Source organism: Lasioglossum baleicum, chromosome 14, assembly GCF_051020765.1.
Source record: "Lasioglossum baleicum chromosome 14, iyLasBale1, whole genome shotgun sequence".
Lineage (NCBI taxonomy): Eukaryota > Metazoa > Arthropoda > Insecta > Hymenoptera > Halictidae > Lasioglossum > Lasioglossum baleicum.
Window position 1 is genome coordinate 5,853,458 of NC_134942.1, and position 13,614 is coordinate 5,867,071.

Consider the following 13,614-nt stretch of genomic DNA (forward strand, 5'->3'; position numbering starts at 1 on the left):
TGTATCGAGTTACTGTACACTAGTGTGTTAGTATACAGGGTGTTCCACCTAAATGTGGAATGATCATATTGGTGCTTCAATTAGGTAGGACTCTCTGTATAATCGACTAATTATCTCGAACAGGTCTGCTACAAATTTCACCTCGATTTGTAGCGTGCGTAGAGCGGTATATAATAAGAACTATGAAGTAAATACATTGAATTATATACATGTATATTTTTTCATACAGATTCCGTCGGTACAAGTTACAATCCAGTGGCAGACTTGTTATTATTGACCTTTTTCTTCTCCTTCGATTTCGCGTCTTTCGATCCCACTACCTTATCACATTCACACCATGGTGTACTTAGCTTATTGCACATCAGAGAGATATTAAGGACGGTTAATGGAGTGTCCCCAATAGTCATTTTAATTGTTTTTAATAACTTATGCGAGACATTATTTAAGCCGGTCTGGCGATCCCGTTTCCGAGTAACTTCCCGTTGATTATAGCACTTGATCATGTCTCGTTTCCTGTGATTCCTATCGTGTATATGACTGTAACAATTGTTATTTTTGTAATACGATTATATACATTAACGATACACAAGTTATGTAAATGATTTATCTTACTTGAATGTATTGTGCGTTCCAGTAGATACATTTTGCGGTCTCGTGACCGCTAAACCAGCTTCTTTTAATCTAACATAGAACTCGTCGTCTTCAAGACCCCATCCCCAGTATTTATTAGACATTCCATTTACTTGTATAAAATGTTCTCTGCAAAACAGTTTTCTTATTACCTCGTCGATTTGACTTTTATTCTATTAGGCGAGTGCAAAAGTTCTCAGCAAGGTATTGGACACGAACTTCTGCACCGACCTAATACGTAAAGTGCTATAGAGACCTTCTAATAAGTAATATGCCTCCAACAAACGTCGGATAATGGTATCTAGGATGTAATTCTGGAGAAGATATATGGTAAGGCCCCTTGGTAGGGAAAGAGTATAACAATTCGTCGTTTACAGGCAGTAAATCTACATCATGCATAGCTATATAGTCGAACTCTTTGTTAACTTCGAGGAAGCCTACATTTATGAGGGAGGCCCTATTAAATCTAAACCTATCGACCTGGAAGAATATAAACCATTATTATTCAGATCAAACAGTCATCTTCGACATATTCTCAGCGATACGAAAATGAGACTACCTGATTGAGTATAAATATATGATAATCTATATTTTGTTTATCTAAAAACTTTTTCATGTGTGGAGCAAATATTAGCAGTTCCTCGAAACGATCTCTGAATGGCACCAGGATGGCCAAACGATGCAATGATTTCCCATGACTCTTATCACCATTGTTCATCTGTTTATTATTATTGTAGTGGCTCTGTTGTGTAGGTATTTCACATTTGCATTCATCTGAAATTACATAGATCCGTTAATATATTGTCTACATCATTTTCATATTGAAACGCATAAATAATGCTGAATCAACATAAATAATGTTGAATCTCACCTATGCTTATCGGAGCAATGCTTATCAAACAGGAAATGACAAATGTAATCAAAATACAAGCAAATATATATTTGAATTTAATGCTCTTCCAAATAACTTCCATTCCGAATACCGTGTGTTTAGAGTGCGTATCGAAGACTTTCCATTCTGGTGAAGTTACGAACACTCCGATATATCCTCGATTATCATTTCCTATCAAGTTTTGATGGTATCAGTGCAATAAACACACTGCAGTGCCCGTATTTTTTTAAAGGTACCGCCTCATGCCTCGTACACGCTAATCAGTAAATATTATCCACGTGAACAGGCAGATATCGATGATGTAAGACACTCGGTTCTCGCATAGTTTTGCCAAACTAAATCAATCGGTGACTAACAGCACGTTTCCTCGTTCGCTAAAAATTCTTCGGTCACTGGACCGAAGAAGATGCGTCCCCTGCATCGAGAGCACATATCTTCTAGCCGATTATATACATAATTATGGCACGCCGTCGAACTTAATTGGTGCATCGTCGACCCGGTACGGTCGAGTGAAAATCCCATTTATATCATGGTAATTGCGAACGAAAATTCCACCTCGAGAATCAACTGTCACATCCGCTGTATTGCTTTGCACCATAACGATACCATAGATAGTAAAACCGCTTCCTAAAATGGAATAGCGTACAGTCTTTTCTCGTATCATGATTATCTATGGGCAGCTCGCAGCGCCATTTCAGTTCACTTGGCGCACTCATTCAAATTACTTGTTGGTAAACAGAGGTTGTTTAAATAAATACGTGAAACTGTAGTATAATGTGGTGCAATTAAATTGCACTAAAAAATTACTACACTATGATTAAAAACGATTGCGTCCAAATAACGCTCTACATTAATTCATATGTACAAAAATATTCTTTATCAGATAAAATGTCTGGAGGTAAAATAGTCCATCACCAAGCGACTAAATTAATAAAATTTATTAAAAATTGTACAAGCACTTAAAAATCAACATATATTATGAATACCACCATGGATTGTTATTTATTTCAAAACTGAACATGATTTTTCAGGCAGTTCCGATAATGTGGATAATGAGACAGAAAAATGTTTGAAACAAAAGTTAATCAACATTTCGCGATCTACAATTTTCCAAACAAGAAATTCTTTAAAAAATGTTTATTCTATAAAAAATCAGGTCACCATTAATAATTTTTAAAGATCAATATATATTTTTGATTTGATAATATTGTAGCTGATATGAAAACGAATCCAATGACCTACGAAATAGTTACTTAGAAATACCTTAATGAACTGTTGATTGACCGCCGCACAGTGATCTGGATAAAATGCAACAAATATTTTAGTAAACATTTCATCCCATATCTCTTATGGTTCAAAAGTGGTAACTAGACTGCGAATCTTTATGCAAAGCAGAAGGAAGCAGAAATAATACAAATATTCATTTTATCCCCTAATGACTTTATTACATTAAAAACACTATTACAACGTTCTGAAATTTTCCTGATCTTTTACCACTTTTTTCATAAATGCATAAAGATCCGCAGTCCAGCGATAACAAAATGCCATTATTGCATTTCTCGATCTGGGCCACTGTGCGACGGTCGGTTCGAATTTGGCGGGCGACGAGCGTGCGCGGTGGGGAGCCACGCGGCGCGGCCGAAACGTGCGCGCCATCTGCTCTCCTGTGAGTCTTGTAGTCACGGGTAGAGGGCAAAGCGGCGAGTAGCAGAGAGGCATCGCCCTAGATAACGGTAGAATCGTGGGCTGGTGTGGTGCTGGTTTTTCGCGAGAGTGCTGCGAATATCGAAGGATAAGGTACCCGTGGATCGTCTCAGCGTATTCGAGAATCGTTTCCCGGGTTTGCCGAAGTTACGTGTTCCGGTTTTGTGGTGTGATATCGGCTGGATTTCGTTCGGCCAGTGAGTAAAAAAGAAGTCTGTTGGGTCTCGCCGAGGTCTCGCTAAAGGAGGCGGACCGTGCCCCGAGGAGAGAGAGCTTCGGTGCACCCGCGGCGCGCCGCGCGAGACTCTCGTCTAGTGCGGAATTTCTCTCTCGGCCAGTGACACGTTCGTGGTGGATTCTCTCGGTTCCCCCCGGTTCCCGTAGACGCGAAAAACCTCTTTCCGCGGACCTCCTCCCCTCGGCTGCTCCCGATGTGTCCGACAAGCCGACGACGGGACGACGAACCGAGAACAGAGAAGTAGGAAACGAGTAATCGGCCGTCGAATCTCTGGTTAGATTGGGGATACGGTGGCCCGTGGACAAGGACGACGAAAGAGAGACAAAGAGAGAAAGACAGACAGGCAGGGAGTCGCGAGACAGAGAGAGAGAGAGAGAGAGAAAGAGAGACGAGGAACACGTTCGTTCACGGATAGTGAACGAAGGAGTGCGCGAGGAAGAAAGGGAGAGACGGAAATAGTGCGACACGGAGCGCCGTTAGGGAAGAGGATACCGATAGACACACCGAGGACGCGCTGAACGGATTCGGGGAACATTTCGAAGACGCTTGAGGTAAGGGGAGACACACGTCCCATCGTTGTCGCCGTACGAGATTCTCGTGTCTCTATAGGGATACGCGGCGGCTGCTAAAAAAAGATACACTCCGTCCAACCCCCCGCGTGTGCGAGTGAGCTCTCTTTGTGGCGTGGCACGCCAGGCAAACGCCGCCGGAAATCATGCACGGTGGCCGCCCGCGCGTTTTTCTCAGGCGGTGCCCGAGTCCACACTCTCCACTCTATCGAACAATGCCTCACAGCTGTGCCCCGCTGATCGTTTGTTTGGACATTTTCGATCTGAAACCACAAAACGATCGCGTCCCGTAGATCGTCCCTATGTTGTCCGTCCCGCGTTCGCACGCCGGTTTCTCGTGTCAAACGCTCGCCTCGCCTTCGAGACCTGGCCCCCCCGTACAGGTTAGGTTCGATTATCTCGACAGATCGACTTATCGGACGGCTTAGATAAAGTCGGTGCTCGTTCGCGCGAAAACCTGCTGGCACGTACCATCCGGCCACGCGTGATTATTCGTTGGCGAATATTTCATTTGTTTTTGCAGCTTGTTTATTTATCCTCATTCGTAAACTGTAGTCGTCAGGTTCTGCGGATAACGAAACACGGAGGTTGTTGTCACGATAGGACACGAAGGTTAATCTGTTCGACAAAGTAGAGTATTAACATATTATGATTTTTAATTTGATAGAGAGTGATTATATGTATATAATGTACGTGCTCGATAGAGCGCTGTAACATTTGCTTGTCGATGAAGGGTGTTTTAATTGTTAATCGTAAATCTGTTTAATGATTAAATAACCAGTTCCATCGCTGTGCTAGTCTGCGTTGGTTAATTGTGGTTCGGTTTGATTAAACTTTCAACGGCTAATTCCGATTTATAATCTATCAGTTCGATTGTAATCGTTATACAATTCTTTTTATCTTGTACGCAATTCTCTGCAGATAAACACTGGTGGCTTATCGGTCCTGATTACATAGCTGGTTAGGCTATTTTCTAAGAAATCTTAGCTTGTTAGTTAGTAAAAGTACTTTTTGAATTGTTCGAGTGAATGAAATATCAATGGCATTTTCCTGTATTTATTATTCGATAGGGACGTTAAATTCACATTGCTTTTCATGACACTGTCTTCTGATACAATGAGTTTATATTGTATGTGCTATGTCGGGCGAGCAACACGAGCACTCGGGAAACAGGCTCGACTTTGTTACATTGTAATTGATCTGGAAAGATAGCAGCATTTTTCAGACACACAATCTCTGTAGCCTGTTCTATTATGTATATTATACCTACGAGGTCTAGCACCGATAATTGCTTTATTATGATTGAAGACTTTAGACCTTAATCAGCTCACAAAGCCGGCTATACATAAATGACGATCTCATGGAGATTGTTTGCCCTGGTACAAGTTAAGCCCCCAATAGTAAAACCTCAATCACAATGGTCTATTATCTCCTCCTGTTTCCGAGTGATTTTCAACGAACAACCTAAATTGTTTAGTGCAGAGAACATTTGCAGTATTTCAACGAATCAGATTCGCGATGAAGATATTAACAAGGTCCAACAAACATGGATGTTCTTTCTTTTTAGATGAAATACAATTCGATTCGTTCGTGATCAATATTCGAGTGTTAAAATAAAGATATTTGAAGTTATTTATTAAAAAGAAAGCACACAACTTTGGTTAACAATACACATTCGTGCGTCGAATAAACATTAGACTCTTTAAACGTAATTTGTACGGGCGTACTAGAAATATAATATTAATTGGGCCCCTGAAAATTAATTGCTTCCAAATAGGAGTTACTAACAAACTCTTTATATATGAATCAGAACATTTAGAAGATAGAATGTTGATAATAACAGTGCCTAATATGGCTGACGGGCTTTAACAGGTTGCCTTATAGGAACCCTACCTAGAAATTCGTTCAGTAAAAATTCATAAATGAAGGTCTGAATGGGTCCAATCGTTGCCACTTGTGCGGTTGCTGGAAACGTTTGTTCCTCGTGGGCTCATTTTTGTTGTAGGGAGTATTTAGAACGTTCCAGGACTAGTTTTGGATGATAGTTTTTCTTTTTTAAATTGGATGTGTAAGGGGAATGATTCGAGTTTGTTTAAGCAGACTGCGGTCTTCCGAACACTTTCCCCGTTTCGTCTTCCTGGCTGGCCGGTGATTCACGCGAGTCACCGCGACGCAGGAAGTGACTCGGGAAGAAAGAAACCCGGCAAACGTGCAACGCTTGTGCCTCGAATATTTGTTTCTCTCGCGTTTAGAGCCCCACCACGAGGGCTTGTCCTCGTCTCTCTCCCTCTTTCTCTCTCTCTAGCGTCCGGAAATATTCTTGCGGGGGATCGACCGGCGTTGTAATCTGCCAGCAGTGCTTGAAAACTGTTATAAAAAATATCGATTTCGTTTCTTGGACAACCTTTACCCCGAATAACTGTTACCTACAACTATCGGTTGCGGTTTCCATATCCGTTTCAATTTCAATGATCAGAAATTTCGCTGATAATCATTTCGGACAAAGAGTTCACTATAATTTTAATTCAACATTTATTTTCGGACCCCCTTCTAAGCCCAGACCCGTAACAAATGTACTGTTGCACGGTAAACCTCTCCACTCCCAAGTTCACTACGACGGTTCCATCATAACACTCGCAGCAACGTGTTGCTCGCATGAAAATTGTCCTGGGGTCCTAATTATAGCCTAGAGCCGCGCTAATAGTCGTTGCGTCGAGAGAAAAAAAGGCCACCGAATTCGTAGAAAAGGTCTGAACGGCGTGGCTCGTAAAAAATTCAATAGAGCTTCCTTCGGCTAGCGGAACTAATAATTGGACTGCGTATTTGTGTGTAAAATAGAAATTTTCTGCACCGGTTGCGGGAAACACGTGAGTCAAATAGAACTCTACTCCTCGATGTTTATAAATTTTTTTTTAGGTATATTTACCTTTCGCGGATCCTTCTGCATGGTAATTATTCATTCAAATAGTAATCTCATTGTAGGAGCTATTATATTGCTCGAGAGACAATCCCTTCTTGAATTGCGAATAAAATTGCAGTCGCTGTTAAACTATTTATCACAGAGTTAACTAATTGTTCATTCTTGATTTTCAAAGGACTATCGGACAATTCACCTTCGTCGTTTTCAGAAACGAATAAACAATATAGCAAACAAAGCAGAAACTAGGATTTTATACCCAGCTCTGCTCACGGGGTGTCTCCAAACCAGCGAATCCAGCAATGGTGGTCGCGACCCCTGGAAATATCCTAATTGGGTGATGGAACGTCCATCGGACGTGCCATATACGTTTCCGTTTTTTCGTGAACGGCCCCGGCCTTCCGTTGGCAAGCCGCCGCGTGAATTTATCGTTGACACCGATCGGTGTCGGTGATGGAAGCGTGGTTAATTATTGTAGCTGTTGAATAGCTCCGGCGAAAAGTGCTGCGTCGAGCCGCGTGACCCGTGAATTCTCCCCGGATCCCGTCGGTTTCACGTCGATGCAGAAGAAATTCTAATTACGGGAGACCCCGAAAGAAAATAGTACGAATACATCTCGAAAAAGAAAACCCGCCGGGATGAAACGGCTCTCCGCTTGATTTTGCAACTTTTTATTTATAATCCCCGTGACCCATATATGGGCCGCTCGTTTGCCGAATCGATTAACCCCGCGAAATGAAAAGTAGAGAAAATTGATACAGCGCACCTACATTCGCGTTTAAAAGTTCCTCCAATTTTTCCCGTTCTCCGAACACGTTATCCATCAAGCCCTTTGGCAGCGAAATGCCGAAAAACTCGAAAGTTGGTAATGGCCTTGCCTTGTGAGAGCGGGTCAAATGGGACATTCGGGCATTGGGAACGCGTTGAATGATCGTTTGCGGTTCAGCAAAAAAAAAAAGATCGGTTTCACATGCTCCATTTCACGGTTATTAAAATTACCTGTGGGAGTAGTAAAAATTGTAGTCGCACCGCAAGTTTGGGGGATATGGAAAATTTGTAATCAAACGAGTACGATAATTTCCGATGACTTTGTAATCTAATTTGGCATTTTAGCTTTCCGAGTAACCCAACATTGAAAATTTTATTTTATTATTGCGAGAAATCGAGTCTCTTTCAGTGCCGCTATCTCGGCCGATTCCTCGCTCGACGATTTCCTTATTTGTCTTCATCGAGGTTGTGTGTTTTTCGTGTGTACGTGTTTGCACGCGATACTCTGTATCGATAGCTCGCGACGGTTGTGCGTTTTCGGCCGATCGTTCGTGGAATTCTTTTTCCCCGGTGTCCGCGCGCCTCGCGTTCATACTTTGTGTCCCGCGGATCGGATCGAGAGCGTCACCACCGAAAATACGCGTGGAAAAATGTCGGATTTTTGCTCGGTCAACGTCATTGGCGCCGCGCGATTCAAACGGGGCCGCGTTGAACGGTTTACGGCGCTGCGTTATCGGCTGAAATTTTTCGAAATCCAGACGGAAACGAGGCGCGCCGGCTTTCGAACTCGTTATCAGGCTCCGATAACCACCTTCGCCACGATCGTTTCCAAACTCGTTTCTCACGAGCTTCGCAGTTTCACAGGTTCCGAATTCTTTTCTTTCTATCAGAAACACCGAGCTGTAATTAATTCGAAGTCACCCCTCAGACCCGACATCTGCCGTAGCGACTCTGAGGAATATTTGAAAACTGCGGATTTTTATGCTAACCAAAAATTGTATTAATATTGATATTTATATTATAGTATATGTATTCAAGTATATTCTTCTATATTCAAGTACAATATGTATTCTTGTATATTCAAGTATTACAATATTCTTGTATATTCTTGTATATTCAAGTATATCCTGGTATATTTTGATATCTTCCGGTATATTCTACTGTATTCTGAGGAACCTACCTCGCAAATTCAAACTTTCAATAGTCAGTGTAAAGTATTCACCGCTGACCGAACAATATCGAGTCGGACGAAGACGGTGAGCGGTTACGGATGGTTAACTATCATTTTTGCGGCAAAGTTTGGCGCAGATTTTTGGCGCTGTTTGCCCGAGAAAACCGGCGTTCATTAGCGCTTCGGCGCCGGCAGTTTCGTGCGAAATTACTGTTACCTTCGCTCAGCGAAACGGGAATGACTCACGAACTAATGCAATCATTTGTGACGATTGTTTTACGAGAAATGACGCAACGCCGGCGTGCCGAGCCGCACCACGCCGCACCGCGTCGCGTCATGTCCGCATTGCTCAGCTATTATTTTTGCGTATTTTAATCGGCTGACATTGGCGTTCCCATGATTCAATCGTGCCGGACCCGCCTCCCATTCTCTCCTATTTCCGGGGACTGTTGTTAGTCGTCAGAGTGCGCGCGCGCGAATTTAAACTGCCCGGTCCAGTTTGCTTCGGTGATTCTCCCTCACGCTCGATTAAAAAGAAAGAATGCAGAAATTAAGGTTCCTCGGTGGCGCAACCGTGGGCGGAACAAAGGCAGTCGAAAGAAGATCCATTGAAATCCGAAATTGCATTCCTTCCGTATCAGAATCAGGCCTTTCTTTGTACGGATCCGGCCGAACGACGGTAAATTACGGCCGTTTAAACGGTCACGGAAGCGGCCGCGCAACTGTTCCGCCGTATATTTCAAAGGGTGATACGTCGCCGCTAAAAGGGTTGACATAGACGCACGCGTTATGCTCTGTAATCGATAGTTTCTGACTAGCCTCGGTCGACTGTGGCTCGATTGTACCGTTGGACCGAGCCGAGCCTGAAAATTCATCGATTCGCCCATAATCTTTTCCATTGGGATTTTGCACGCGTATTCTACAACAGCCGTACTCAAAGAATATGAAGCGAAGCGATATTTCGAAGATGAAAAACCAGTAAACCCCCTCAAGAACAGCCCCTCATACACTTTCATCCCCACATTCGTCTAACGCGAGATCCCTCGTCGGGGAGGATCGTTAAACAATTCGTCTTCCTTTGTTTCAACCCCGAGAGCGCGGCGGTTCTTCGGCGCGATTCTTCGGGGTTTAAACGATCGTTACCAGGCTCCCTCTAATTTCCATCTGCCGTTAATTCGTCTTCTGGTTTTGATAAATGGCAGCGATAATGACAGACTTCTCGTTCCCGGTCGCGCATCGCTTGTAATATCTCCGCGGGGCGACGCGGATCGCTTTCACCTGTTTCCGCTACCCTCGAATCAGCTTATCGAACGAGACGTATGGCAGCCGCCCTCCCGTTGAAATTATAGTCCGCGACGACGCCTTTAACCAGCCGTGATTCAGCTTCGAAAACGATACCGGGCACCCGCGATTGCGAACCCGACACCGGCACACAGAACACAGCACGCCGGTTAAAATCTATACGCGATTTCCTCGTTACGGTCCGCGCGGCGATGATACACACCGGGGCGGGTATCGATCTGTCTCGTCGGAGAAATCTGATACCGCGTTGCGCCTCGATCTCGGTCGGAACAGCCTGCTAATTAAGCGGCAACCACGAGATTAGCCTTACAAGGTCACTGGGCGGAGCGTGTCCCTTCCCTTTCATCAACTGGCCCCCCGCTGTGCTAGACTCCTCCCTCTTCGCCGCTCGGAGGCTTGGGGTTTCGACAGATTTTTGACGATTGCTGTCTAAAACGAAATTATCACGAATTAGAAGAGAATCTGCGCGTCACCTTCCCCTTCCCTTCCTCCGGTTAACGCCCACTTCGCCAAGCCCCTCCCATTTAGCCCCCGAGGGGCGAGGTTTCTCGGCGATTCATACTTTCAACGAGTTTTTCAGACTATTTCAGGATTGAGGGGTCATTTTACTGCCTGAAAAGATAAAAAAACAATGCAGAGTGTTTCTCACAGCGTTCTGCGAACCGGCACGAGAGACACGGAAAAGGAAAGCGATAGACGAGTCATTGGACTCGTTCTTGGAACCGTGTCTCTGGCAAGTGCGCCGACTGTTTTGGCGACTGCTCTTCTTTCATTCACTTATATCACGGCCGTACTCTCTCGGCAGCACGAGATCCTTCCTCGAAGCTGCTACTCTCGATTACCAAGTTGAAATTGGCACCAAAATCCACTGTCATTCGAAAGCAGCGTTGATTAAGAGCATCGAGCAAACTTCCCTTCCCTAATTCACCGTCTAAGAAGATGGCCCTCTTAAAACTGGAGAATCGGCGAATCAGTTCCCAGAAGTTCCACGTTTTACACCGTGCAGCCGTATCGATCAGGCACAGCTCGAGCCAGGGAGAGTGGACAATTTTCTATAATGCCATTCTTATGTACTTTGTCCAAGTTCGATCGGTAAAATATTAGCCGCAGCAAAGAAATCCGGTGAACCGATTTTTAGATATTGATAAAGAAAGTATACAAGATTACGCTTCCAAGTGTTCGCCATTATTTTGTAGTAGCTTTTCGATTGCTCGCTGTATCAATTCTGCGTCGTTTGCTTCATGGGGGACTCAACGACCGAGCTGACGAATTTTACCAATAACTTTTTAAGGCGAAGAGCTATCGATCGCATGTAAGAGGGTCTTTTTAAAGCCGAAGGTCGGCACTTTAAAACGCCAACGAGAGAGTGGGAAGAAAGTATAATTTAAACTGCGACCCGGGTTGAATAAAAAAAGCTTCGTAGTCAGTTGCGCACGTAATTCGATGACGATGTTGGTTTCCGGCCGGTCAGGAATCATTTCCACGCTAGGCAGTACAGTTCCACGGGTGTTTTAACGAATCTGGTCGTTATCGATGACCGGACGAGACCCGGGAACGAGGAGCCGATGCATCGGGACGCGAAATCATCCGGTTCCGGGGTTATCGTGTTGCCTCTCGCATCGGGAACTCGGGAAGTCGGATCGAAAAACATGAAAACAGAGGGATACGTAGACAGAAAAGGGGGAACGATATCGTCGTCGGTTCTTGGAAGCAAACACCGCGGCGCACAGCGCGCCACTTAAATGGGGCTTCTTTAAGGCTTATTTAAGGTAATAACGAATACTATTCCACATTCGTCAACAAAGCAACAATGTACAGTGGGTGTACAAAGTGTTCGTACACCTTTTAAGAACTAATAACTTTTTTATAATTGTACCAAACGACCTGATTTCTTATAATCAATTAGAAGCATTGGTTTACGAAATGATAGGAAGAAAAGATTCTCCAAAAATGATCATTTACGAGGTCAAAACTTTTTTATTTGGGCCCTTAACGAAAATTTAAAATATATGTTTTGTAGATCCATGTTAGTTATACAAATGCTGAAAATTTCATCGAAATCGGTTGACGCATAAAAAAACGCCACGCATCGAAAGATGTATGATTTTGTAGATTTTAAGCAGAATCTGATCAAAAGTCGTGTAAAACTACGACTTTCACCATTTTCAACCGCTTGTAGCTCGTCTGTATGTTAATCGATTTCGGTGAAATGTTCAGTATGTGTATATATAATTAACATAGATCTACAAAACATATATTTTAAATTTTCATTAAAGAGGGGCCCAAATAAAAAAGTTTTGAAGAGTACCTTTTTTATTTTTCCGTGTAACCTTGTAAATGATAATTTTTGGAAAATCTTTTTTGCATATCATTTCGTAAACCTATGCTTCTAATTGATTATAAAAAATCAGGTTGCTTGGTACAATTATAAAAAAGTTATTAGTTCTTAAAAGGTGTACGAACACTTTGTACACCCACTGTATATCGAACAAATCAGTTGGCTAGAAATGAGGTTTCCATGTGTACTCAATTTTGACTATCGTTTTTCCCGGGAACTGCTCGAAGACTGATGCTATCACCGAACAATCGAACAATAATACTTTTGTCCGCAGCGTGGCGCACAGTGCGGACATGTTGCCACGGCCAGCGAAGAAAATTGCGGGGCTTGCACGGCTCTCGGTGTCATTGCGTGACGCGAAATGAGTCACGGGGTTCGTGAACCTTATGGCGGGCACACCGGTGTGTCGTTCCCTTGGTCCCTTTACGCACGAGGCCTCCCGTGTGTTGTCTCTTTGTTTCACTTCTTTTTTTTTTGCTGTCCCGTTGTCCACATTCGCCGCTGCTCTTGGCTCGGTCTTAAACGGATTAAACTCATTAGTTTCGCGATGATTCATGACCTTCGACGGCTTCTGGCCAGGAAACGCGTCGATAACCGCGTGTGCGCCCGTCGCTGTTTCTCGAGGAGAGAACGCGGATAAGTATTTTTACAACGTTCACTTCGGTTTGCGGTCATCGGTGGGGGAGATAAAACCTCTCGCGATTAGTCGCGATTCTCCTTTCTCGCCGGTCGCTCTCCGAGACACGGATTTCGCGCGAGCTCCGTTCGTGCCGTTCGAAATGGCGCGCCGCCTTTTTTTTTTTTGTTTGTCCGCGTGTAATCCTATCCAAACGAACTGTGCAAATTGATGTATCTTATCGGGAATGCCGATGCAGTTTTCTCGCGGTTATCGAGAGCCGTTCGCCTATCAAACATCGCGAACGAAAGTTGTTCAAATAGTCGAGAGTTTCGCAGAACTCTTCCTGCTTCGAGAAACTTTCCTTCGCGACTAATTCCTCGATCCGCGGACGTCGGGTTTGCGACGTGGTGAATTTTTCCCGCGAATTTTTATGTATCTCGTATTTAGCCGCCGCGCGAAGTTCCCG

The 13,614-nt window shown here is 43.7% G+C and overlaps 2 protein-coding genes across 2 annotated transcripts in view; one reads left to right on the forward strand and one right to left on the reverse strand.

The window, feature by feature from the left end:
* Positions 1 to 192: 192 nt before the first annotated feature.
* Beta4galt7 (beta-1,4-galactosyltransferase 7) lies at positions 193 to 2,135 on the reverse strand. Its single transcript, XM_076438043.1, has 5 exons — positions 1,502 to 2,135; positions 1,190 to 1,404; positions 887 to 1,110; positions 613 to 759; positions 193 to 537 (listed from the first exon to the last, which is right to left on the reverse strand). Exons 1-5 carry the CDS (start codon positions 1,602 to 1,604, stop codon positions 246 to 248), a joined length of 981 nt encoding a protein of 326 aa, XP_076294158.1. The 5' UTR covers positions 1,605 to 2,135; the 3' UTR covers positions 193 to 245.
* Positions 2,136 to 3,246: 1,111 nt separating this feature from the next.
* Positions 3,247 to 13,614, forward strand: part of Rap1 (RAS oncogene family member Rap1) — a 37,066-nt gene continuing 26,698 nt past the window's right edge. Inside the window, exon 1 of the mRNA XM_076438045.1 lies at positions 3,247 to 4,015. The gene's annotated coding sequence lies outside the window, so the exon portion shown is untranslated. The remainder of the gene's footprint in view (positions 4,016 to 13,614) is intronic.